Raw genomic sequence first — 25146 nt, 5'->3', positions numbered from 1 at the left:
TGTCTAAAAACTCGGTTTTAAATTCAGAAAAGCCTAACTAGATTAAACTACATATTTATATTACATTTATTGTACACAAATAACATTATTTATACAGGATTTTTGCGTTATTTGTGCTCTAAGCATGTCATATGGTAGTCTGCTCGAGTTTTTGCTAGATTTTGAAAGAATAATAACTCTAAAAACTATTTTAAAAAAATATCCTAAAAATTTTAATCTTTAAAGAAGAAGTGAAATTAACTTCGGTTCGCCAAAGTTTGCATATATCATTATAAATCAATGCATTTCGGTAAAAAGAAAATAAGAAATAGTAGATATATAAAACATTTATAAATATGATAAAAAATTTATCAAATTCAAAACAATTGTTTTGAAATCATAAAAAATATTATATGTTAAATTTAAATATATAATAATAAAAATGAAATATATGTCTATAGTAAAATAATGCTTGAATTAGAGTTTCGTTAAGTTTCGCTTGCCCGTAGTATTTTTCTGAAATTCACATATCTATAAATTGCCAAGATATTCAAAGGTAAACAAACGCCGTTTGGCAATGGTCCAATTTTTAAAATTGAAAACCACCAGAGTGGTGAATTTAGTATCTCCCCCGCGCTTAGGTTCCACTTTTCACCGCGAGAGCAAGACAGGATAAAGAAAATAAGAAAGTAGAGTCGTTTCACTCACCCATTTACATGGCGCATTGTTGTAGATCCCAACGGCGAATAAGTGATCGAAGCACACACAAAAAAAAAAGGAAAAAAAGCCTTCAACATTTATAAAGGAACTGCACACATTTTATACACACATTGCCTTCAAATTTCTTTCACTTGCACATAAAAAAAACAAGAAAAATGAACTGGCCAACAAATAACGCATTGATCTTGACTTTAAATGGTTTAAAACACAAAAAAACGGCAACGGCCCGGCTGCCCCCACTTCACTTGCACTTTTCACTATGAGGCTCGCTGTTTTTCCGCACTTTTGGGTCCTGCCACTAGTGGTTCCACTGTACTTTTCCATTTATTTATCCTTTGACCGCCGCGGTGACCTCCTGCATAGAGATCTTTTCGTTTTTTCATTAATTTTTCGTTATTCCTCCGTGTCGACCGGCAGTTGCAGCTAGAGGTGTGAAATCATCGATACTATCGATGGCTTACTTGCAATGGCTAGAATATCGATTTAATGTTTTGAGTATCGATAATTGAAGACAACGATATGAGTACCAAGAAAAGCTTAAGAAGAAGAAAATTCAAAATTCTTGAATGATTGAATTTAACTGATAAATAATAAATAAATAAATAATAAAACAAATAATAATGATAAAGTATTCAAGTATGTGGAAATACAACGAAATTATAATTGTTTTCTATTCATTTCCGATCGGTTTTATGGCTGTTATACGATATAGTCGTACAGTTTTCATAAAATTATAACCAAAATTCTAAAATATTCAAAAATACGAAAATCTATTGAAACTGGATTGAAAATTTGATATGCCACCTATTATAAATTATAATACCCTGTGAAGGTATAAGAATGCAACTAGGGCAAGTGTTTTACCTTCAACTTTTAAAAATAAGAGAAATACCCTTCAAATATCTTCCATGCCAATTGGGCGGCATAAACCCTACCCTCCTCCTCCGAAAGCTCCACTTTGGATAATTCGCCTTAGGAAATTCTGTCAGTTTATTACCTTCGACGCACTCGATCAAAGCCCTCAATGGCAAATCACAATCTAAACTGTCATCAGAATGGCCGGGAGGATGGTCCTCGTCGGATGCCGAAAGAAAGTTTAATGGCCGGAACTTTCCGGCGGAAGGAGCTCGGCTTGGCATACGCATTTCCGGCTTTAGGTAATTGAATTTGATAACACAAGAGAAATAAAGAGAGAGAGAAAAAGGAGCGAACTGGAGCCCCGAAAACGAGTTAACTGCTCGAAGTTTATGGTGTGAAAAGGAGCAGCGTGTGGCCGCCACTCTCCCCATATTTTTGGCCAATGATTTCCGCAGCCAAATGGCTAACTCCCGCTGCCTGCTGTTGCCGATTTTCGCAGGAAGCACCGGAGACAAAGCGCGTTGAGAGGAAAAGTGGAAAAGTGCTTGCGGCCCCCGACATTTCTTTTTTGAAGCTAGCTACTCTTCTGGCCCCGTTCTGGCCATTGCCTGATTTTCTATGCTTTTGGCAGGCGGCCCGGACTCGGCTCGCCATGAAATTTACGAGTATGGCAATGGCAGTTGCCCTGCCCGCCGCATCCACTCTCCCATTCTCCTCGTCTTATCATCTTGCCAGGCTGCTGCTGCTGGCTACGAGCGTGGTCCATGCATGGGAATCCGATTATCACACTGAGGGAAAGTTTTACTATATGGCTATAGCAGTTCGAAAACGATCTTCAAAATTTATTTGAATTCAATTTAAGCTTTTGGTTTATTATAATCTAACGTTACATGTAGCTCTTGAATGCATATATTTTTTGAAATATTAACTTAAACTAGCATTTTTCTGAGTGCAGAAATGGCAATGGAAATGGAAGTGGGCGGAGTGGATACATGAGCTACCGTTGCCGCTGTCCCAACTTCCAGCTCCTTTGGCAATATTTCTGCACTTTATCTGTCTGTAAATAACGATTAACTATGCTTGCTGCTCCCTCAGCTGCTTTTGCGCTTTCTTACCCTTGAAGAGGGTATTATCACTAAGGAGAGATGATTGTGACACTATTAAGCATCTGTAAATATAGAAAATATATATATTTGTGCTGAGGATTGTATGAGTAATCATCTTATAAAATTTTAGCTTAAGTATTTGGCTTTTCGGCAGATTAAAAGTCTTATATATGAATTATTAGACGCAGTTTTTAGCACAATATTGCTATAACTCTATTATACTCATTTTAAGTGCTGTTATTAGCACAATTGTGTTAAATATACTATTTTCTATATGTTTTATTAATTAAAGTACCCTGAAACTTCACCAAAAAGGGTATTGAAAATTCGTCTAGGTTATTGACAACTCTGGTTTCCCTTGCCTTTGGTCCTTTTGTTGCTTTTTGCCACTGTCCTTTGGTTTCACTTAGTCAAAGTCTCTCCCTTACTACCAAGATTCGGTGTGTGTGTGTGTGTGTGTGTGTACTTTATTGTTATTGGCATATCAGTGGCTCAAAGGGCAGGAAGCGAGGAGACTGAGCGGGGGGCTTGGCAATCCATTGACAAGTCGGGCCCCCGAAAGTGTGAATGTTGCAGAATTGTTGTTGTTTTTCCTTTTCTTTTTTTTGGCAGGGAAAAGGCGGCCCAGACCTTAGACAGCTTGTTGGCCATGTGGCATGCAATAAATGGCACGATTCAATGAATATCCATCTTCCGATTCGCCATGCTCTCCCCATCATCATCATCACTCCTCGCTCCCATTCCCATTCCCATTTCCATCATCATTCTCATCTGGTTCCAATTTGGGCGAAAGCAGGGAGTTTACTCGGCGGTAATAGCCAAATGTAATTGATTTCCAGGGGCTCAGAGAATGAGAACCCGAGAGCATTACGACAGGCTCCTAATTGATAAGAAAGTCTTGTCCCTCAAAGGGTTTTATATCCGTAACTTTCGTTACTATGCTTCCTTTGACATTACTCCTTCGAGTGCTTCATCTTCATCCTGCTCAAATTGCTGACAGTTGCCTTATTTTTTTTCTTTTCTAACCAGCACTCCTTTCTCTACAACAGCTGAGCCCTGTTCCGTCCATAAAGCATCCAACATCCAACATCCCAACTGGCATGACATTTAATCCTTCGTCCCCTCAAATATTTGTGCTTGCTGTAAATAAATGAGGGGGAGTAGGAGGAGGTAGGAGGGTGTTGGCGAAACGGAAGTTTTGTTTATTTGTTTGCCTTTAATCAGGCGACAGATCAACAAGCCAAATCCGAATGGATTGGCATGTGCTAATGAAAAGTTGATTTAGGGTCCAGCGGAGGGTGAGGGGACGAGTTGGAGGAGCTGCAACAATGCACAAGTTTCGTCACCAGCACGTGCTCAGTTTTTAATTCCAATTGGCAGAGAGGCTGCCTCCCGCCAGTCAGCTCCCTCCCACTTGGATAGCCCACTTGGATATCTTTCGCCTTATTAAAGCTCAGCTGCATTCAAGTTAAGTGAAAGAATAACGGTGAAGAGAAAGAGTGAGAGAGGGAGGGAGTGGGATGGTAAACTGAGTACAGTCAAAACCAACTAAGTGAGAGTTTTTGAGAAAGCTTAAGAAACTTTAACCCACTAAATCCAAGAATAGAAAAATTCTACTTTCTAAGACTATGTAACTTTATCTCAAAGGTTCCTTTATTGTAATTCTTTCGAGTTTTACTGTCAAATATGTTTAATTAGTCTTATGGAAGCTCCACTGCAGCTGAGGCAAAGGAAAAAGCGTCCCTGTCAGCTGTCAAGTGGGGGGCGTGGTCGTGGTCTTGGACGTTGTCTCTCGAGAGGCACTTGGTCGCTCTTACAAGGGCTTTCGAGAGGAAGCGCAAGTGGAGAAAGGAGCAGGAGGAGGAGGAGGAGGCAAAGAAGTCGCAGCACGAGCACTTTTTTATTATTCACATCACCGGAGTGTCCCCTTACTCCACCGCCATCATCATCATCATCATCATCATCATCATCAGCAGGAGCATCTTCTTCTTGTGCTTTTGAATTGCTAATAATTTTGTCGCAAGCGTTTGATGGTTTACTCACTCGGAAATGAAGGCAACCCACCCAACCACCACCACCATTCCTGATGTTGCACCACCTTCCAGTTCGAGTCCAAGTACGAGTCCAAGTCCTAGTCGTAGTCGCAGTAGAACCACCCACCCGTGGAGCCCATAACTAGAGTTATGTACATAACTGAATATATAGCAATAAATTTAGGGTAGGTCAGAGTCACTCTGGAGAGTAATATTGTTGCATATACTTATTACGACTTACGACTGTCCATTAATGCATAGAAAGCCACCCTTTACGGCCTACCCCATTCGCGGCCCATTCGGGGGTATATTTGTATATTTTTTTAAAGCTAAACCTAAACCGAGGAGCAAAAAACCCAACTTGATGATTCATACGCCCCCTCAAATTCAGACCAAAAATGTGCGAAACTACCACCACTACATCATACTATATGGGGTGTGTGTTTTTGTGGGGGGTGGGGGAGAGGTCTCTCTTCAAAACCCCTTGACAAAAAAGTGCAATGCAATTAATTTTTCGCGAAACTTTTTCTCAGGGATGGGGGAACTGGTCTCTGTAAGGGAAACACTTGGGGAAATAATGTCATTAAAGTTTCTTAATTGGAGATATTAAAGAAAAATATCTCAAATATTTATATTCCTTTCATAAGTCTTACTTTCACTAAGTGCTTAATTAGTACTATTTTCATACCCTTGCAGGCTATTATAAAATTAATCAAAAGCTTGTTACGCTGTGAAGGAGTCTTTTCCGACTATATAAATCATAAATATTCTTGATCAGCATCATCAGACGAATCTATCTAGACATCTCAAGCAGAAAAACAAAAATGGTTAATATTTTCAAAATTTTATAAGGGGTTACAGAATTAAATTTTTCAAAATAGGGGTATGAAAAAAAAATTTTCAAAAATTTACAAAAATGTTCATTTTTAAAAATTTAAATTGATTATGCAGATTTATAAACCTAATAAAAACTAATATAGGAAAGCTTTCCAAATGAAATGATTTTTTGGCTTAGTTATGAGTTTTTGAAACTTTGATATGTTGAAATATATCGATTATCTTTGAGACCCAACATTTATACCTATCCCTTTCTTCAATACATTTTTTCTCAGTGCATTCTTTTTCGCTTCCCTTTTCATCTTGCTCAAGTGACGTTTTAGTGTTTGCATTTGACGCAGCGAACGAGAAATTCACCATGTGAATGGATCACCACCAGTATATGCTATAGCTTTAGCTATATAGTCTATATAGGGTTGTTCTTCTGCCTCGCATCTGCAAAATGTTTATTTTATTGTTTACCCATCGCCCTCCTCCGCCCCCCCGCTGCTGTCGTCGTCGCGGTTCATTAAATTAAAAACGGCCAATTCGTATTCGAATTCGGAGTAATACATCAAAAAACATCGCCGTTGTGGGGGGAGAAGTTCGAAGTTGTTTTTGTTGCTGCTTTGCCGGCTGTTGCAGCTGATCGAAGGGCCTCCAGTGTGGGGGAGTTGGGGGTGGGGAGAGAGTAGAGAGAGCAGGTTAGCAGAGCAGCTGTGCGGCGAATTCGCCACACACTCTCTCTCTCTCTCTCTGTGAGCCCATCCTTTCGCCGCAATTGGCGAGGGTTGTTTTTTGGGTTCTGCTCCTTGTTTCCTTGCCTCCGTTATCCTCATTGTTTCGCCGGCTTTCAAAAACAACGGGAATGTTCGCCCTCGGTCGCATGTTTTTTTAAACATTTTCGTTTGTTTTTTATGTTTTCGCTTTTGCCATTCCTGGAAATTATATCTTTCCTTCTAATTTGAGTTACGTCGTTTGCTTTTTGCCGAAAATTTATGCTGCGTTTGGGGAAAGGAAAGGAGTTTGCCTTCGTCCTTCGGCCAGACGTCGTCCCTTTTGGACTTTAAGTTGTTTGTTATTTTTACGCTTTTGTGGTCTCTCTGGAAATTTCCCCGAAAAAGTTTATGCAATTTATACCGGGCAAGAAAAACAACAGCAACGAATCATCAGAGTAATCCCTTTTGGCATGGAATAAAGCTTGAGAACAACAAGGACTAAGGATGGTAAGAATCAGTGAATTCAGGAATTATGGGGAGATGTTGCTTCCAATTTCGAAAATGGACGTCTGTTGCCACCCGCCGTTCAATCCGCATGTTAATTAATAATAAGCGTGCTCATATTTTCCTTTTTGAAAGTCGGGGGTTAATTCCACCTCTGATTTTACAGCGATCGTTAAGCAGGATTCCCCCTTTTTTGTGATGTGATAAACTCCCCTGACAGGACAATGGATGATTTTTTATATGGCAGTTAAGGGAGATATACAGTAAGCAACAAATGTTGTATTTATAGAAAGAAAAATATCTTATTTGTTCAGGCGCATCTAAAAGATATATATATAGATGCGCCTGAACAAATAAGATATTTTAGATTTTGTAGCATACTTTTCAGCGCCGTTTCAATGTGTTTTAAATCAACTTCAATTTCTGTAGAACTTTCAAAGAAATATAACCCTATAAAATATAAATTAATAATATTTAAATACCTTGTACAGGTAATAAGTTTCATATGAATCTATAATTTCTCCCTGTGCATATTTAAGCTCATGTCCTGAAGGGTGGCCCTGTGTCCCGAACATCTTACGGAAGTGCGTTTGCGGGTGCAAATGGCCGTATGATGTGCCACCCACAACCACCACCACCACCAATCCTCCAATACTGCGACTGGTTTATCCCCAGGACACGGGTGCAACATGTTGCCGGGATTTGTTTTGTTAATTTCTGTTGCCTTGGGGTTGGGTTGGGGGGGTTAAGCCAAACGAACCCCTAAATCATTTTTTGGGGCCACCCTCGACGAACTGCAAGCCGCATGCTAATTGAAACCTTTGTGCGGCGGAGTTTCGCTTTTGAACTCTTCGACAAACAAAGTTTCACTGTTTTGCCTCGATTAATTAATAAAGAATTCATGTCTGATTTTATAACTTCATCAATAAGCTTTTGCGTCGGCACCACCGCTTTCGTTAGGCTCTTTTTCACTCTCTGACTCCCCACTCCCCACTCTTCAGTTTTATGAGGGAAATTCACAATGAATATTTATGCGCGTCGCCTCTTGAATGGGAAATGCGTTCCAAGGGGGGGCGGTGGGTGCAGTGGCCAACAACAGCTGCCGACAGGCGCACCAGTTGCCCGAAATAGCGTCTTGGGTGGGAAAATGGAGGCCAAGAAAAGGGGGCAGGGCGCATGTCTTTGAGAGTGGCCCAAACGTTTGGGCTCTCTAATTTTATTAACACGTTCATCATTCCAACGACGACGACGACGACGGCGACGGCACAAGTGGCGCCCGAGGACGGCAATCAGTCTGGGGGAACCCCCGAAGCCACCCCCTTGCGACCAACGGCTGCCGCCTGCTGTTGCTCCCAATTTTCTCCTCCAATATCCATCTCTGGTCTGGCTTGGTCCATGCATGAAGGCGAATTAATAAAAATTATTGCATATATTTGTAATTCCGGGTGCGCCTCCCCACTTGGACCAGTGAGTGGGGGGGGGTGTAAGTGTAATGAGGGGGCGACTTCTTTATTGGCGCGTGCTACTGCGTTTTATCGCTCCCTCTACTCTACGGGAGCGATTCCTTCTTCCCGTTCAGACCATTTTATTATTGCTCAGCTCCCTAACCCTCAGACATTCGGCTGCTGTGTTGCAGATGAAAGCGTTCTAGACATATTTTCCTACACAGAAAAGAAAATTAATGAGCAATGTCAATGGTTTATGGTGGGTTATAGTAGAGTTTATGATGGTTTATAATCCCTAAATATTATAATAGAGCTAGGAACCTTCCTAATCATATTCCTGAACTCTAAACCCAAGAACCTTACAATTTCAATTTTGATTTAATTAATATTTATAATAGAAATCTGAATAAATTCACTCAGTGTCAATGGTAGTAGGGTTTATGATGGGAAAATGGAAAACCCTTTACTAAGCAAGTCTGCATGAGTTATCCCTAGATATTATAACAGAACTAGGAACCTAGCCATACTTCTAATCTCTTAACCCAAGAATCTTACTCTTTCTAATGTAATTTAATAAAAATTTAAATAATAAATCCGAATAAAATCACTGCAAGTCTAAAGATTTACTTTCTCTGTGTATATATTAGGGGGCGAAACAAAAGAATTGCAGCAGCAAAGTCCAGGAATTCTTGGCAAAGTGGAGCGTTGTGGAGTGGAGCTGCTTCACTCCAAAGTTCTTGAGAATTTTAGGAATCCAAAAGTCGAATGCATAATTAAATTGATTAATGGCCGCAGAGGAGCTATTCACCTCAAAAAGCCACAAGGAAGTGGGTATGGAAAAACTCTCGACTGGGCAAACAAAATCGACTCTTATCTATGGCCAAGTGCATGATGTACAGACTTTATACATAGATATATATTTGTCTGTGCTGTAATCTCAGTCTTGTGTTGGCACTTCAATAATAAATACGATATTCAACGTTTCATTTACACTTGAAGACGTAGATGTTGATGGTGTTTTTGTTGTGCCGGTTGTCATCCATTTTGTTAGCACTAAAGCAAACAATTTATAACAAACTGTCTGGGTCTAGGTCTGGGCTCTAGGATGGATGTGGATGTGGATGTGTTTTATCGTCACGTCACACAGATGAGAAAGTCGTGATGTAATTTTTTATCGATTACAGTTCGCGCCAAAGGAATAGAGCTGGGTTTGGGTTGTTGACTCCGGTGATTTATGGTGTTGCATGCAACGGAGTTAGAAGCTCGGTCTAATGCCCCTGGTCATGCCCCATGTGTGTGTGTCGCCCCTTTGGAATTCCCAAACCCCCTTTGTCGGTTCGGGCTCCTTTGTCGCTGTCCATTAGCTTGTAAAGTGCTGCTGATTGGCACTGTGATATGGACAATTAAATTGTCGTTCTTAATCAGCGTCGACTGCACTAATTTATTGTGTTTAATTTCCTTCACATTTTATTTAATGTTTTTTTCCCCATCTTTTCTTCTTTTTCATCTTGTTTTTCCCTGGCCAATTGCACATTTTCCAGAGCCAATGCGGGTCGCCAACGTTCGAGAAGGAATTGCGCGAACAAATTGAGAAGTAAGTGACAAATAAGTTAAATTGTTAATCACGATAAGAGTGCAGTGTGTTTTGTGTGTTTTTTGCTGTTTGGAAAGTAAAGAAAGAAGGTTGGAAAGAACTTACATTCAAGCTCCATTACCTCGAGCATTCCGCAATAAATTGCGCGTACCGTCTAAATATTTATTTAATTTCGCCTAGCCGGCAATTTTTAGGAGTAGTTTTTCGCGCTCTGCTTTTGCCAAATCGCACGTAAATAACTCATACCGCCTTGAGTCGTGACTGGTCACGCCCCCTTTTCGGGGTCTGGGGTCTTGGCCATTACGCACAGAACAAGTTAACGGCGAACGAAAATGCAATTTTCCAAATTGCCCAAAACACTCTAACCGTAGAGAAGAAAGGCAAGGGAAACGCTTACTGGCAAAGCCCATCAATCAGACTGAGCCTCAGTGTAATTACCATACCACCGACTTGAAAATGGTGCAAAATTCTGGTCTAGTCGAGATTTTCAGAGCTCTCTTCCGACCCTTCTTTCTTTATGGCTAGAATTAGCTGTTAATTTCCACGCAACTTATTTATGCAAACTGTTTTTTAAAACACACAATACACAAAGAGTGATTTCGGAATGTGGATTTTTATACTGATTTATGAGTATTTGATTATTAAATTTGATTAAAATAAAAAGTATGAAAGCTAGACATTATTTATTTTGAAGTTGAAAGATTAAAGTCTGTTATGGGAGTGTTACAGTTGCTGAATTAAAGTTTCAAATACGAAATGTAATATCTAAAGATAAAGAAAATAGATTTCTCATACTTTTACCTTAAAAATACAACTTAAATTGAGACCTCAAATATAATGCATCTGCATTACCAATAGTCTAGTGCAATCAAAACGCATTTCCATTGAGAGGCTGGCAAACTCATAAATAAGTAATCAATACTCCGAATTCTCAGCTGAACACTCGCCATATTTCTTCATGATTTTTGCAAAACTCCTTTTCATTTATGCATTTCTATATTTGTCCTCCTTTTTTTTCTCCCCCATTTTTCGTTTTTGAACCTCCACTTGCTCCATTTGCTCCACTTGCTCCTGTGCGCCTCCGCTCGCCATTCACCATCCGCAGCATGAATCGCATTATGAAATCCAAAGAACGCAAGCAAATGCAGACATGTCGGGATCACAAGGCACTGCAGGTATGTATAAACTGTGGAAATGCGAGATGGGAAATGGAAAATGTGTAGGGGTAGGGGTAGGGGTAGGGGTAGGGAGGGACCAGCCGCAAGGAGCCACGCAGCATGTGGAAAATCAATTTGCACAGCGCGAGTTTTGCTGTGGGGTATGGGGATTGCTTCCAGCTTCCAGCTTCCCGCCAAGTCAAGTCATAAATAAACGCATAAATTCATTTTTAAGAACAATCTCTCCCCTCGCTGCCATTCCGGCGCATACAAATTGTCTCTTATCCGGACGGAATAACCGGAGACGGAGACGAAGTCTCGCCGACTTTGTTGGGAAAATGCTTCTTCACTGTTGCCGGAATGGACTGTTTTTTTTTCTTTTTGCCCGAATTGATTGAGCGTTGGCATTAGAGACGCCTCACTGCGCCCTAGTGGCAGCTTTTCATTACCATTTTCATTCACCATTTTCCGGGGATTTCCTTTCCCTTTCGTCGTTAACTTCTGGCAATCTCATTTGCCCCGCGCCAAAGTCACAGCCCAATCTTGTAAAGCCGCGCTAATGAAGCCCAAGGTTCCGCAGTCCAATGCTTGCATCTGAGTCTGGGCTTCCAATCTGGCTATGACCTTCGGGCCAGTTAACAACAACTTGGCTTTGATCGAGATTGGATTGGATATTTGTTACATGCCGTCGTCGTCTCGCAACTACTGCTCACTTAGCACTTACGTCCAGAGAGTACCCCCGACTTGGCTTGATGGATGAGGGAGTCAAGGCATGTGGCCTCTTTTTTTTTGTTGAATATGTGTGTGACCCTCATCAGGGCAGCTGTCACAGGTTGCGAAGGTTGCCCCCCCTCCGGACACTTGATAAATACTTGGATCTAATCAGTTAACCCTTTCCCTACTCGGCGCGGATCGCTTTTAACTTGATTTTGTAATGGAATTCTCACAGGTAGCTTTCGCACTTCGAAATTGACAGGAAAAGATTCCTGGTTGAATGAAGATTTATAGGCTTTGGTCTCAGAGGAACTCTATGGGTTACCATAAATACTTAAAACCTTCTTAATAGATCCCTAAAATGTATCCCCTTTTCTTTCTCCCCCCAGACTCGCTTTGCCCGCCAGGAGAATCTTCTGCAGTCAATGCAGCAGGAGAACCGAGCCTTGCTCACCCGTATCCGGCAGTATGAGCATTGCCTGGATGACGTGATGCGCAAGGTGGTGGATGCCATTGTGGCTGAGGATAATCTCCGGGAGGAGGTGAGCATGCTGAAGGGCAGGGTGCGTGACCTGGAGGCACAGAATGCGGCCTTATCTGCCAGTCCGGTAAAGGGACGAGACGAAGGTTACTGCACCATGAGCAGTGGACAACCGCAGCCCTCGAATGGACATCTGGAGGATCTGCCAGAGGAACCAGAGCAGTGGCTTCTACCCGCCGAGCCCTGCTCCACGGAAATGGAGGACTGGAGCATGTCGCAGGAGGAGCTGGCTGTGATGACCTTTGACGATGAGCGGGATCAGCAACATCATCTCCTGCAGCAGCAGCAGCGAAGGAAGCGGGATCGAGAACACGACTGGCTGTGGCCCTCAAGTGACTTTATTAACTCTACCACCGTTGAGACGGATTCTGTGGCGGATGGAATTGCCCAGCTGCTACAGCAAAAGGTAAGACAGAACACCTAGATCCCTTTCCTTGTGGAAATCTTAAAATCTCTTTCATTTTTAGATTGTTTACTCCGAGGACGAGGAGGTGGCCTGCACGGACTTTACCAATGACTTTTACAAACTGGTCAACATACGCTCCAACTCCTCACGTAGCCTTTATTCCTACTTAGAGGGTGAAACGGATGACGAGGATGATGAGGAGGATGATGATGCCGAAGACTCCAGCATGTCAGAAAGCCAGGTGGGACCTGTGGGACGCACTAATGGCGGTAGTCCTACACCCAGCGAAGCAGGCAGGGCCCAGCTGACCAGCTGTTCTTCCAGCGAAACGGAAGAACTGTCCCTTAGTCAGGTGAAAAAGGACGAGGAGCCTGACTATGCGGTCATCGATGAGTGCCGGCGACGGGTCAGCGACATAGAGATCGAGGATGTTCCTCTGATTGTAAGCAGTAGTACACCCATGAAGCCCTTGGATGAGCAGCAGTGCATAGCCCAGATCATCAAGAGTGAACTGCGTAGGCCTCCGCATGTCCTTGTCAAGTCGAAATCGGTGCTGGAGGATCAAGAGCCCAGCTGTATCCTGCGACACAATCAGCGCCGCGAACTGGAGTCCACCGTGGTGCGCAGCGATAGCATCAGCTGTGCCATGATGTCGAAGATGGCCAAAGAACTGGTGCCTCCGTCGCCGGGAATGGTGACCAAGCTGAAGGAGCGAATGCTGATGAGGCAGGCATCCACGCCGCCAACGACCAGCTCGTGGCGAAGGAGTAATGGCTGGAAAAGGGTCACATCGCCAGTGCATCCACCAGCGGCAGTTTCGCCAAAGAAGGTAAGATATAGAAGCATAAATCTATCAGATAATAATATTTTCACAACCAAAATTCCCCAATATTAAATGAATAAATTGTTGATAAATTCTTTACCACCCATTTTCAGAAGGAAGCCAAGTCAACAGAGCTGCCAAAGAGTGGCCTGCCCACCAGAATTCCAACGAGCATACATTCATCGGTATCCTCGTCCTCCTCGATGTCCTCATCCTGTTCGCCCTCGCCATCCTCCCCATCGCCGCAGTCTCCGCAGCAGCAAAAATCCCCCGGCCAACAGCAGCCACAGCGAAAATCCAAGATTCCTCCGCCCGTTCCCGTGCGACGATCCTATGCGAGTTAAGGAACCCGCCACTCTGCGAAATCTCAAATCAATAATCGTCAAGCTAACAAATATTTAAAGATTTAAAAGACTAAATTGTGATATATTCAAACAAAAAAACAAAACAAAACCGAACAGACACGTTGAAGGAGCAGGATTAGGAGGAGCAAGCGAGTATTTATATGTATATTGTACATTTTTTGGAGATGTTTTACCTTGTAAGCGGCACTGCCAACAACTGTTTCCCCCGAGATACGAATTACCATTACCAAATCGCAGGGCTCACCCTGCTCTATGCCGTATATTTTGTAGAGCAGGCGGACGCAGCCACCAAATCAGTGGGTTATACTAACTAAAATGGGACAATTTGATTGATTTCAAACTGAATTCAAACTACTTACTATTAGCTATGAAAACTAAAAACTGTAGTCTTCCGCACACCACTCGAGTGTATTCGAAGTAATAGCATTTTGTAGGACATGGTTAATCACAAAAACTAAAAGTGAAACTAAGCTAAATCACACACAGACACAGCAGTTGAACATTTGCATTTAAGGGTGAAATATTTCAAAGTGTTTACAATGCAGTATATGTAGAATGCATATAGTACGACATATATATCTATACGGTTTCTAAGCGAACATTAAAAAACGACAAAACATAACAATAAATGAAAATCTGTACATAAAAAGGCTCTTCTCTTCAAACCGTAGTTGGCGTTAGCTCCGGCTCCTCAGGGGCTGCTGCCACCGACTAATTTATCGCAGCAGCATCCCGCATCCTAATTATATAACTAAACTACACACCCTATCTATGTAGAACAGAACAGGCACTATTATATATGATCGAGGTGGGAAGAAACGTGCGTAGTTGTGTAAGCTCGTATATAAACATTATAAATGTATTTTCTTAGCGTAGCCAGTACAAATAAACAAAAAAAGAAGTTACAAAAAAAAGAAAACATCAATTATTGACCTAACCAGTAGTGGTTTCTGGTAAAATCTTACAAACATGGTAAGTGTACATAAACGATAACTAATCAATGGGGTAAAATACAAACAAGGGACGACGAACAGGCACGGACTGAGCCGAGAAGGTGCTCCAGTTCATGCTTTAGCTGGCCAGAAGCTAAACGCGATTCCGAGGCGCTGACCCAGCAGCTTTTGTATAGTCTGGTGTAAGCGTTTTCCAGGCACGCACTCGTCGCCTCTGCTGGCGCCGGTCCCTCGAAGTGGAGTGCTAATCGGTTCTGACGGCGCTCTTTTTTCTTTTTCAGATCACGGCCGGCGGTGTAAGATAGATCGAAGCTCAGATTACGACGAACAGACGGTGTCATAGTCGCCCGTCTGCCGGTGTTTTCATTGAGGTAATTTGGCGAACAATCGCAGCCGATTCGCATATCTCTGGCTGTGTAATCCCTGGCCAAATTCCTCATCTCTTTATAGCTATCCGGACGCAGTTCGTGCTTGACCACCTGGTAGGCAATGGTTTCATTGCAATCCAGCAGGTGATAGGGCACTCGACGGGTCTGCAATTGCCACATGCTGATGCCCAGAGAGTAGATGTCAGAAGCTCCCGATAGGGCATCAGATCGCAACACTTCTGGGGACATGTACCGCAGAGTTCCACTGGTATTTCTCGTTCTCTGCTTGGCCCACATTTCGCCAATTTCAAGGGAAGACCCAAAGTCGCATAGTTTGCAGATGTAGCTACGCTTGAATCTCGAGAAATTCTCTATACTAGACTTTTCTCCCAGGGCAACCAATACATTGGTTGGCTTCACATCCAGATGGAGCACATTGCGGGAATGACAGTAACGCAGAGCGGCCACCACGTCCAGGGTTATGCTGGAAATATAGTTTGTTTAAATAGGAAACACTCTGAACTACAAGAGGAAACCTACAGGACTCTGTGCATCAGAGGCAGGGCCAAGCTATCAATGATCCTCTGCAGGCTTTGTCCCCTGGGACACTCCATGATGACCAAACCAAACTCAGCGGCGGCCTCCAGCTTCAGAAGTCTCACAATATTTCGGTGCTCCAAGTTCAGTAAATGGGACTCATTGTGCAGAGTGGACACAGCTTGTGCTCGAATGATCTTCACAGCAACCGAACGATCTGCGAGACAATTTATTTTTACTTTTCTATAAGTTTATAAGCTCCCACTTACCCCTATAGATAGCTTTAAAGACAGTGCCATAAGCTCCACGTCCTAGCAGTTGACACCTGGCAGTCGGCGGACCATCCTTTAGCAGCTGTTTTCTCTTCGGCGTGGTCAGCAGCAGCTCGCTTTTATGATTAGCAACCGAAAACGACCTGGGTGTACATTATATTATATATTTTATTAAATTTAAATTGGAATTCCGCATGGCTTACATTTTGCCCGGCAAATAACGGTGAATACGTTTGAACAGCTGAGTGACAGCGTTGCCATCTAGTTGGAATAAACTAATGTGGCGCCAGTGTGCAAATATAGGTTCAAACTAGATTTTGAAAGGTGTTTGTTTTTTAATTTAATACTTCATTATTTTGAGTTTTTATAGCAAACATTATCCCTCGCAGTTAAATTTCAATTTGTTTATATTTACACTATTTAATAATGCACACGGTTTCACTTAAAGTGCCTCTCTCCGGCCATTGCATTGCAATAACCATAATAAAATTGAATTACAATAAACGAATTGCAGGGGCCTCTCGAGGGTTCATTTTGAGCTTAATACTATACAGAAATAAATAATTTTACAAATGTACGCAGCTGTATTCTTCCCTGATAGCTGGCTAGTCGCGTTCTCTGTGCAATTTCTCCGTCTCGGCCCTCAAAAACTGCAAAATGAAAAATTTAAATATAATTAGAAACAAAATTGAAGGGTTTAACTGAGTTTAAGCTCACCCGAAAGGCTTCCTGGATTTTGTCTGTGATTAGCTTTCGCGCCGTGGGCTCCGGCACTTGCCTCTTCTTCAGGTCCAGGATGAAGTCGTTAAGATCCAACGGCTGACCCACATTCACGGTGATCTTCTTTCCACGCTGCAGCACATAGGGCTCCACATTAGGCAGCATGTCGTCCATGCCTATGTGCCACAGGGGCAGGATGATGGGAATTTTGGGGGATTCATAGATAATCCGGCCGACGCCCCACTTGAGGCGCAGTTCCTCCTTCTCCATGTTGACCTTGCCTTCGGGAAAAACGTGAATCCAGTGGCCCAGAGCGGCCTTCTCAATGCAGAGATTAATGGCCTCCTGGTAGACACCATTGCCGCGTACGACAGGAATGCACTTGCCTGGAAATAAAAAAGGGGCAAATTATTACCTATTAAAAGATTTTTTACATTACGGAGCAAAGGTCTCTGTTAAATGTGCATTTAGTTTATTAAACCTGATTCTGTAATTTAACGACAACCTTGCTCCTTAACCCTAATTTATCTAGACTCACCGAACATAAAGAAGAGAGAGTGCTTCTTATTTGTAAAGCAGATATCGTGGGCGGCCATGGACCAGCGGATGCTATAGGTGCTGCACACAATGCTCATAGGTAGGCAGCCCCAGAGGCCGGGATCGTCGAAGCAGGAATAATGATTAGACACGGTCACCAGGGGAATATCTTTGGGCCTTTTGGAAATCAAGTTAACCAGGCGCTCCTTGTTGTAGACACGGGTTTTATTCAGGAACACTGATGAAAGAGGGCAAGAGATCAGCATTTGCATAATTGTTCAGAGACACCAATTAACACGGCACACGCTTGACCTCGCTGAGCAACACCGAGCGCCATCGTCCACCGTGGGCACCGTTTATCAAGCGAGAGATTCACACACATTCACGGTCAGGGCCGAAGATGCGACGCGATGCTCTCGAAGCGTTTCTTTTCGCTCGGCCAAAAATAAACGTGCCTTTGGGGCCAAATGAATATGATGATGGTGGTGCTGTTGGGCAAGGTCGGAGGTCGACAAGGTGATACTCACTAAGCAAGATCTTGCTAAAGATACCGACTGCAGCGACAACGAATTGGCTGGCCGCGTACCAAAAACTCGTGGGATTCCGCAGCCTGGGGAATATCCAGTCGATGTTGAAGGGTATCGCCACACTGGGCGATACACCCAGGGACGGATCTATGATGCGGTCAGACATCGAGACCTGCGCTGGCATGGAAGACTGTGGTGATGGTGGCAATGTCTTCGGCGGCCGCGACAAAGAGCTGTGCGCGGTCTGTGTGGCGGTATCCTTCCGGTCCGTTTGGCCGGCCGGGAATCGCTCATCGGGCACTGGCCGGGCCTCCGGAGCTGGGACGTACTGCTGCAATTTGGAAAGGGGTAAAAGACGGAAAAAAATGTTACTAAAGGCTTTAGCTCAGGCAGATCCCCCTTCAGCTAACCATTGATGGCACGTTTAATCTTATCGGGAGCCCCAAGAGTAGTTTTCTTTTGTGTTTGTGTCCGGCCAGTCGGATTTTGAGACTCGAATTTGTGGCATTTCCATTGTCAGATTTATTTATTCGTATTTTTTAATGTTGGACAAGCAGCCACCCCCGGAAAGGCTGCCGGGTGCCACAGGTTAGCAGCATGCGCAGTGGATGCAGCGGAGAAAATTGCACTTTCATCTCGCCGAGACAAATGAGCGCGAATATGCATAATGAAAACTCACGTCGTCACAGATCTAAGCCGGAGCGACCTTCGCCGGGTTAGAGATTCTCCTCTCTGTCTCTCGGCACCTGAGAACCTTTCGCAACCGGACGGCGGCAACTTTCGAGCGTAACTGATTTATGTCTGGCGAAAATCGTCAAGTGCAGCAGCGGCAGCAAGCACAGAAAGCACGCATAAAGTTGAAACAAGGGCGGTTGCCGCCAACAAAGAGAGAGACAAAGAGCGAGGAGCGAGTGCGTCGCAGTGAGGCAACAGTCAAGTGGATGCGGAGATTGCGAAACTATCTTTATCAGTTGGCAAGGTGCTTAGCCAAGCGCTTCCGTGAATATTGATCACGTTGCTGCAGCGACTGGGCCAAGATAAGAATTTGAATTTAAGCGCCAACTATAGCCGGAAGAGTAACAGAGAGAAAGGGAGAGGGAGAGTGTAATGGAGAAAGAGAGAGTGGGATTGAAAAACTATTCTTATCAGTTAACCAAAAGCTTTTAATTTAACTGATTAAACCACAATATGGAGTGACGAAAATACAAACAAGAGCTGCATAATTATATCGTTTTGTACCCATTAACTTCAACATATAATAAGGTTACATTTTTACTATGTTTATGGAAATATACTTTATTTCTGGTTAATATACAAATAAAAACAACTATACCTTATATTGAGAACCTGATATTGTAAATCTTCACAAATTAATTACTAGTAGAATTTATTATTTATTACTTGAATAATATTTAATTAAAAATATATCTCCTCCCTACAGACTGTCAAACTTTTGAATTCTCGCGCCAAAGGTGCGTGGGCGATTGAAAATGTGGTGAGTTTCGGAACGAGGTGGAAATCTAGAGTGAAAGCGGGTGGCCTGATTTTGTTTATGTTTATTGGGGACTAATATATTGTTAACTAAACAATTATTATTCTAATTTAGACTCACCCTGACTAGGGCTTGGATCGGGGGCCTATATCCCGAGCCCAGCGCCCAATTTAGGTTCCGCATGGCGGTCAAGGCACACACGTGCCCGGGACGGCACAGGCTAGAACACACAACCATCAGCATGACGAGGAGCAGCACTTGGTTCCACGAAGACTACGATATGTCCACTGGCAGATATGGATATGTATCTCTGTGTAAAACGCGCTTTACATAACCAATTTAAAGGCCGAAAATTATACACTCGCAATAATTTCGATTCCGCCTTCCGCCGCTTCTTCACCTAGGTTGCAGATTCATGGGCGTGCGGCCAGGGGGCGCTTTTGCGCATGTCTGAAGGGGGTTATCTGCTCTAAAGGGGGACAGCGACTGTTTTTCAAGGCCAAACTACTGTAGAAATGAAAAATTTAAAGGAAAGCACGTCTGAACAGCTGTTCGGCCTCGAGCCGATTTGCAATACTGCTTGAACAGAGCGTTTACCAACACTAGTATCCTCGTTTCTGGGTATGGTTTTGTAATTTCTTCGTAAGCTTTAATTTCAATTAAAAGTGTGTGCTTCCCGGCTCTTTTAGTGCAAACATGTCTCGCAGTGCCCGCCCCCTCACATCCGCCCGTGTGCTGCACAAGATCAAGGAGTTGACCACGCCGGAGACCAGCGCCAAGTTCGTGTTCAACCGCAATCCGAGGAATCTGGAGAGATTGCGGATTGCCTACAAACCCGGCGGCTATCACCTGGAGAAACCCGGCAGGTCCTACTGGCACACACTGGAGATCAATACCAGCGGCCGATATGTGAGCGCCGAGGTGAAGCATTTCGAGAATGGAACCATCTTGAGCGCCAGCACCCAAGAGTGGGCCATAAAGCAGCAGCTGTACAAGACCAACGACACGGCCGCCTTCGTAAACCTGGGGCGCGTGCTGGCCCAACGTTGCCTGCAATCCGGCATCACTGAGATGACCTGCAACGTGGAGGCCGTACCCGGAAGCAAGCTCCAGAAACTGCTGCAAACCCTCAAGGATAATGGGGTCTCCTTCGAGGAACCCGCTCGCCTGCCCAACACACAGCCCTGGGATGCCAAGCGGCACGAAAAACCCTGGGAGGTTACCGAACAGACCCTGGACACCACGACGCCCCAGAAGTCGGATAAATAACAAACACAGCCACCGCTTAGTTTTCGTTTCGTTTAGAATAAACGTTGATTATTATGCTAATTACATCAAATCATACTAATTTATTCATATTTGGCCTTGATGTCCTTCCAGAGTTTCTGCAAGGAGGAAAAATTCGTTATTTTGAAAGGAATTCTCTTACATAAGCTGAGCAGCACTTACGCCTTTGTTGATGCTCTCGAAAATCGCCACTGAGGTCACATCGATGGCTCGCTCGAAGAAGAACGTAGACGCGATGATGGCCACGGCGTAAGTGGAGGTACGTTTGAACAGGGTGTTGTAGATGACCTTCATTTTGGCGCTATATAGTCCTATTAATTTAAATGTTTATTTTAAATTATCGCTTTTTCCGAAAACTTACGTCTGGCAGCCTAGAGATGGGAAAAGTTTCGATTTCAGCTATCGATACTGACGATGTTTTATATCCAGCTGATTGCAAATGTGACAAACAGTGTGATACAACGCCACGAACAGTATCCAGTGTTGCATAGCTATGGTCATACCGTTGACCAGCAAAAACAAATCGTGAAAATGCAAGATTCCGCAAATATTTAGCTTAATTGAGGCCATCCATGGATTTAGCCACCATAGAGCTGAGCGTGGAGGCGCTGATCGGATCCCTGCTCGCCCTGGGAATCCTCTTCGCCTTCTGTCGCAGCCTCCTAGCCGAGGACTTCGTTATCAGCGTGCTCTCGGGCAAAACACGTCATAGCTGGAAATCAATAAAAGTCATAGAGCAGGTGCGTGGACTCACTTGTTGCCAGCTCCCCCACAGCCAACCCCTTCTCATCTTGCTCGTGTTTTCGTCCAGGCCTGCTTCTGCAACGTGTGCGAGATCCTACTGACCCCGTCCGCGGGCCTCTTTTGCGACTGCTGCGGCCTATGCACCCACTCGACTCCAGTGTGTCAAAGGCGGGCGGACAGGGAGTATCGCTGCAAGGACAAATGGTTGCGCAACGAGACCTCCGTGCGCCACCTGTGGGTCCACGGCAACCTGCCCATGGGCATCCACTGCGCAGACTGCGGCGAGGAGGTTGATCACCACGTAAGCACCGATCCGGGACTGTATGGCTGGCGCTGTGCCTGGTGCCAGCGATGCTATCACAATGACTGCTATTCCCGCGCCGATGTAAAGGGCTCCTGTGACTTTGGCGAATTCAAGGACATGATCTTCCCGCCGTACAGCTTCGTGGCGGCCAGGACAAAGGACATGCGCCTACACCTGGCCAGCATTACTCCGCCGGATATTGAGAACTGGGAGCCGCTGATTGTGATTGCCAACACCAAGTCGGGCAGTAGTACAGGCGCCAATGTGCTATCTCTTCTGCGCGGCTACCTGCATCCGCTGCAGGTGATGGAACTGGGCTCCCGTGGTCCCCAAGACGCTTTACAGTGGGCCGCCAAAGCCAGTCCTCGCCCGTGTCGTATACTGGTGGCTGGCGGCGATGGCACCATCGGTTGGGTGATGAATACCATCTATGCTTTGAACATCAAACCCCAGCCTTCGGTGGCCATCATGCCGTTGGGCACCGGCAACGATTTGTCGCGAGTCCTTGGCTGGGGACCGGAGCCGCCTTCGGTCCTTGATCCAGTGGAGATTCTGCGAAGTATTCGTCGCGCCCGCTCCGTAAATCTTGATCGGTACGATCTGCAGATCGAGAAAATCCACTACCGGCTACCCATTCAGAGGCATCCCACGAAAACCATTCACGTCTACAACTACTTCAGTGTGGGCGTGGACGCGTATATCACCTACAATTTCCACAAGACGCGAGAATCTCGGTTTTATCTGCTCAGCAGTCGAATCTTCAATAAGGTAGAGCAGTGTTTAGTTCGTAATGATGAATCATGATAATGCAACCCTCTTTTACAGCTTCTGTACTTCACCTTTGGAACGCAACAGGTTATGCAACCTGGCTGTGAACATCTTGAAGAGAAGCTAACCCTGTACCTGGACAACAAGCTAGTGCAACTGCCAGAGTTGCAGGCCCTAGTGTTCCTAAACATCGATTCCTGGGGAGCTGGCTGCAAACTATGTGAGCTTAGCAACTCCAACGGCGAGGTGCGCATCGTAAACTCCATCTCCGATGGCCTGATGGAGGTATTTGGCATTGTTTCCTCGTTCCACATTGCCCAGTTGCAGTGCAATATAAGCAAGCCAGTCAGGATTGGCCAAGCCAAACAAATACGGGTAAGCTAGAGGTCATCTCTTCAACTGAATCATTGTTAATTTTTCAACCAAATTCAGTTACATGTCAAGGAGACGGTTCCCATGCAGGCGGACGGCGAGCCCTGGATGCAGAGTCCGGCAGACATACGGCTGCAGTCGCGTAGCCAGGCCAGGGTCCTTAAGCTGGCTGCATCCTAAAAGTCTTAGATAATTCCCGTAGCCACAATCCTCTGATGTGCCAGTCCCCATAATCTCAACGTACTTAATCCGGAATCTCGGACCTAACTTATTGATTCTATTAAGCTGTGGCATTTTTTAAACGTCCTCAATGAGTGTGTCAACCCAAAGCTAGTCGAAAAAAACTATATTAAAACCGTATCTGAATGAAGTCCACTTTTATTAAGATTCAATAATCTTGTGAAATATAATTAAATGTTCGACTGGTGACACGTGCTGCCCAGGAGGGGCACGCACAACATTTGGATCAGTAGGGGGGTATCGAAAGGCGGGTAAACAACGAAATGAAGAGTCACTGCAGCAATGGCTGGAGTGAACTTTAGAGCATGGTCAGGTCCATGATGGCATTTACTATGTCGTTGCTGTTCTTCTTCAGCGCCTTGATAGCCTTTGCACGTGTTGTGTTCGCCTGCGTTATCACAAGCTCAATGTCCTTCTCGTCGACTCCAGTGTCGTCCACCTCCTCTTCGTCCTCCTCGGCAATAGGAGCCACCGATGTAGTGGCGCCCACGCTGTCGGCAGCGCCAGCAGCCTCCGGGGCCTTGAACTTCTCGGCCGCGGCCACCTGGGCCTGCTGCGACAGATCCTCGATCTTGGCCTCACCGAAGACGATGTAGGTGTCGCTGTGGGGGTTCTTGTACACATCCGGGTTGTTGATCACGAACAAGATGTTCTTCGACTTGCGGATGGTCACACGGTTGACGCCCTGGATCTGCTTGAGGCCGAGCTTCAACATGATCTTCCTGGCCTTCTTCTCACCGCGCGATTGCTTGGCCTTGGACACCAGGTCGATGGGCAGACCGGTGGCACCGCCTCCCAGCTGTGTGGTGGCGGCGCCAGCCTCCTCCAGGCCGGGCATGCCACCGTCGGAGTCGCTATCGCTACCGTCATCCTCGACGCGAACGTCCTCGGGCTTTGCCTCTGCAGAGGTGGAGGGTGCGGCCTCGTTCTTGATTTCGGTCAGCTCAGGCATCTTTATCAGCTGCGGAATGAAAAGGAAACACATGGTTAAGTAATGCGACCCCAAAGACAATCATTTTGCTTCTAGAAAGAACATCTGGTGCCGGTACAAAGGGGCGGCCGCAGCAGGGAAGCGCCTCATCGATTTTTCAAGTTCAGTTTTAGCCTTTAATCAGGTGTTTATCTTATTGATGGCTGACTATTCTTAAGATGCTAAGTTCTAACTACAATATTTCACACAATCTGCACACCTTTGTCACGAGTTATACGGGAAAAATTAATTTTGTGCAAAAAACGCGGAGCACATAAACTCACCGGAAATGAAGGAAAGAAAATCAGTGTGACCGCGACTGGTGAAGGTTGAAACGGGGATTTCCGACTTTCTTGATGACCTAAAAAATACTAAAATATACTATTTTTGTTTGAAATTTCAAAATGAGAGAAGTTATTCGAATAGAACTTGTAACGTTCCTGTTAAAGTTGTGACATTGAATTAAATGCACAAATGATTAACATAGTTGAAAATATAGAAATATTTAGTACCTTTCAATCAATCTTTGAATGAATAATTAAAATAATGGTTATAAAATAGGTTTTAACAAGAAGTACATAGAGATATAGTAAACTTAAAAAAAAAAACATTAAAAAAGCAAAGCTTAGGGCTTTGTGAGTGTTTTTTATATATTTTTTATTATTTTATTTATTGTTTTTCTTATCTTAAAAAGAAATATCCTTAGTTATCTTTTTGCTGTTAATTTTCATTATCTTATTGATCTATGAACGTACATAACTCCAAACGGGGTAATTTAAAATAAACCATATTATTATTAATAATAATAACAATAATAGTCGTCACTCAATCAATTTAAATGTCCAGTTTTATTCTTCTTAAGTTGGATATTCACACTTCAGCAGCAATTTTAAGTACTTGATGACTTACCTTGAAAGTAGTTAATAAAAGTAATTCCCCCGTCCACAAATATTGAATTATCGATGAGTGGACATGCAAACGAGGGACACGAGGACTCGTTAATTACTGAATAAACCATGCTTGCCCACAAACGAGCATCGACGTAAAAATCGAAAACTGTAATTTGCCTCCACCGATACTCCAATTAAATTGTGTAAACAATTTGGCATAGGCCAGAGGTCCTTAATTACACATACAAAGTTACGCAGACAGGTCCAGGTACGCCACTGGCACGGGCAGGCAGAAGGGGTAAAAAAATGACACAATTACCCGAGCAGGAAGCCGGAGGAGCATGGCCGCAAATTGAATGGGGGCGTGGCATTGTTGGGTAAACAT

At 44.1% G+C, this 25146-nt stretch overlaps 8 protein-coding genes across 15 annotated transcripts in view; 3 read left to right on the top strand and 5 right to left on the bottom strand.

Annotated features, from left to right (window-relative positions):
- The window catches only part of Nup188 (nuclear pore complex protein Nup188), a 57901-nt gene extending 56754 nt beyond the window's left edge, over positions 1–1147 (bottom strand). The window contains exon 1 of the mRNA XM_086828547.1: positions 688–1147. The gene's annotated coding sequence lies outside the window, so the exon portion shown is untranslated. The remainder of the gene's footprint in view (positions 1–687) is intronic.
- LOC110177620 (uncharacterized) overlaps positions 1–14694 on the top strand; it is a 43603-nt gene extending 28909 nt beyond the window's left edge. For 3 of the 4 annotated variants that reach the window (XM_086828557.1, XM_086828559.1, XM_086828558.1), the window contains 3 exons: positions 9722–9774; positions 10880–10949; positions 12035–12936. In XM_086828557.1, the coding sequence (XP_086684683.1) occupies positions 9722–9774; positions 10880–10949; positions 12035–12610 (699 nt within the window). In that variant the 3' untranslated portion in view covers positions 12611–12936. Of the gene's footprint in view, positions 1–9721; positions 9775–10879; positions 10950–12034; positions 13422–13528 lie in introns of those variants that run through there. The other variant, XM_020944429.2, reaches the window with a different exon arrangement.
- On the bottom strand, positions 14614–16560 carry Mos (proto-oncogene serine/threonine-protein kinase mos). Its single transcript, XM_020944462.2, has 4 exons — positions 16114–16560; positions 15908–16053; positions 15642–15855; positions 14614–15585 (listed from the first exon to the last, which is right to left on the bottom strand). Coding segments are annotated over exons 1-4 (1170 nt in total). The 5' UTR covers positions 16116–16560; the 3' UTR covers positions 14614–14777.
- Taz (tafazzin, phospholipid-lysophospholipid transacylase) lies at positions 16226–19764 on the bottom strand. 3 transcript variants are annotated; one of them, XM_020950251.2, is made up of 5 exons: positions 19307–19764; positions 17695–18025; positions 17169–17405; positions 16628–17016; positions 16226–16560 (listed from the first exon to the last, which is right to left on the bottom strand). In XM_020950251.2, the coding sequence occupies exons 1-5, from the start codon at positions 19427–19429 to the stop codon at positions 16516–16518; spliced, it is 1125 nt and encodes a 374-aa protein (XP_020805910.2). In that variant the 5' UTR covers positions 19430–19764; the 3' UTR covers positions 16226–16515. The 3 variants fall into 3 exon arrangements, with proteins under 3 accessions (XP_020805910.2, XP_086684682.1, XP_020805915.1); XM_086828556.1 differs by lacking the exon at positions 19307–19764 and adding an exon at positions 18374–18741; XM_020950256.2 differs by lacking the exon at positions 19307–19764 and adding an exon at positions 18105–18586.
- On the top strand, positions 19696–20525 carry mRpL18 (mitochondrial ribosomal protein L18). Its single transcript, XM_020950279.2, has 2 exons — positions 19696–19807; positions 19876–20525. The coding sequence occupies exon 2, from the start codon at positions 19883–19885 to the stop codon at positions 20453–20455; it is 573 nt and encodes a 190-aa protein (XP_020805938.2). The 5' UTR covers positions 19696–19807; positions 19876–19882; the 3' UTR covers positions 20456–20525.
- ox (ubiquinol-cytochrome C reductase complex subunit oxen) lies at positions 20472–20864 on the bottom strand. Of its 2 annotated transcripts, none has more exons than XM_020950290.2 (3): positions 20835–20864; positions 20636–20784; positions 20472–20571 (listed from the first exon to the last, which is right to left on the bottom strand). In XM_020950290.2, exons 2-3 carry the CDS (start codon positions 20765–20767, stop codon positions 20536–20538), a joined length of 168 nt encoding a protein of 55 aa, XP_020805949.1. In that variant the 5' UTR covers positions 20768–20784; positions 20835–20864; the 3' UTR covers positions 20472–20535. The 2 variants fall into 2 exon arrangements, with proteins under 2 accessions (XP_020805949.1, XP_020805956.1); XM_020950297.2 differs by having other exon boundaries at positions 20636–20774.
- Positions 20865–20945: 81 nt separating this feature from the next.
- On the top strand, positions 20946–23031 carry Dgkepsilon (diacylglycerol kinase epsilon). The gene is made up of 4 exons (XM_020950229.2): positions 20946–21213; positions 21285–22289; positions 22347–22664; positions 22722–23031. Exons 1-4 carry the CDS (start codon positions 21046–21048, stop codon positions 22839–22841), a joined length of 1611 nt encoding a protein of 536 aa, XP_020805888.1. The 5' UTR covers positions 20946–21045; the 3' UTR covers positions 22842–23031.
- Nacalpha (nascent polypeptide associated complex protein alpha subunit) lies at positions 23022–24286 on the bottom strand. Of its 2 annotated transcripts, none has more exons than XM_020950268.2 (2): positions 24156–24286; positions 23022–23862 (listed from the first exon to the last, which is right to left on the bottom strand). In XM_020950268.2, the coding sequence occupies exon 2, from the start codon at positions 23851–23853 to the stop codon at positions 23200–23202; it is 654 nt and encodes a 217-aa protein (XP_020805927.1). In that variant the 5' UTR covers positions 23854–23862; positions 24156–24286; the 3' UTR covers positions 23022–23199. The 2 variants fall into 2 exon arrangements, with proteins under 2 accessions (XP_020805927.1, XP_020805920.1); XM_020950261.2 differs by having other exon boundaries at positions 24092–24220.
- Between the last annotated feature and the right edge of the window lie 860 nt (positions 24287–25146).

This window comes from Drosophila serrata, unplaced genomic scaffold, assembly GCF_035046125.1.
Source record: "Drosophila serrata isolate PLE 108 unplaced genomic scaffold, ASM3504612v1 contig_184, whole genome shotgun sequence".
Lineage (NCBI taxonomy): Eukaryota > Metazoa > Arthropoda > Insecta > Diptera > Drosophilidae > Drosophila > Drosophila serrata.
Note: the sequence above shows the minus strand (reverse complement) of the source record. Positions and strands in the feature narration are given on the sequence as shown.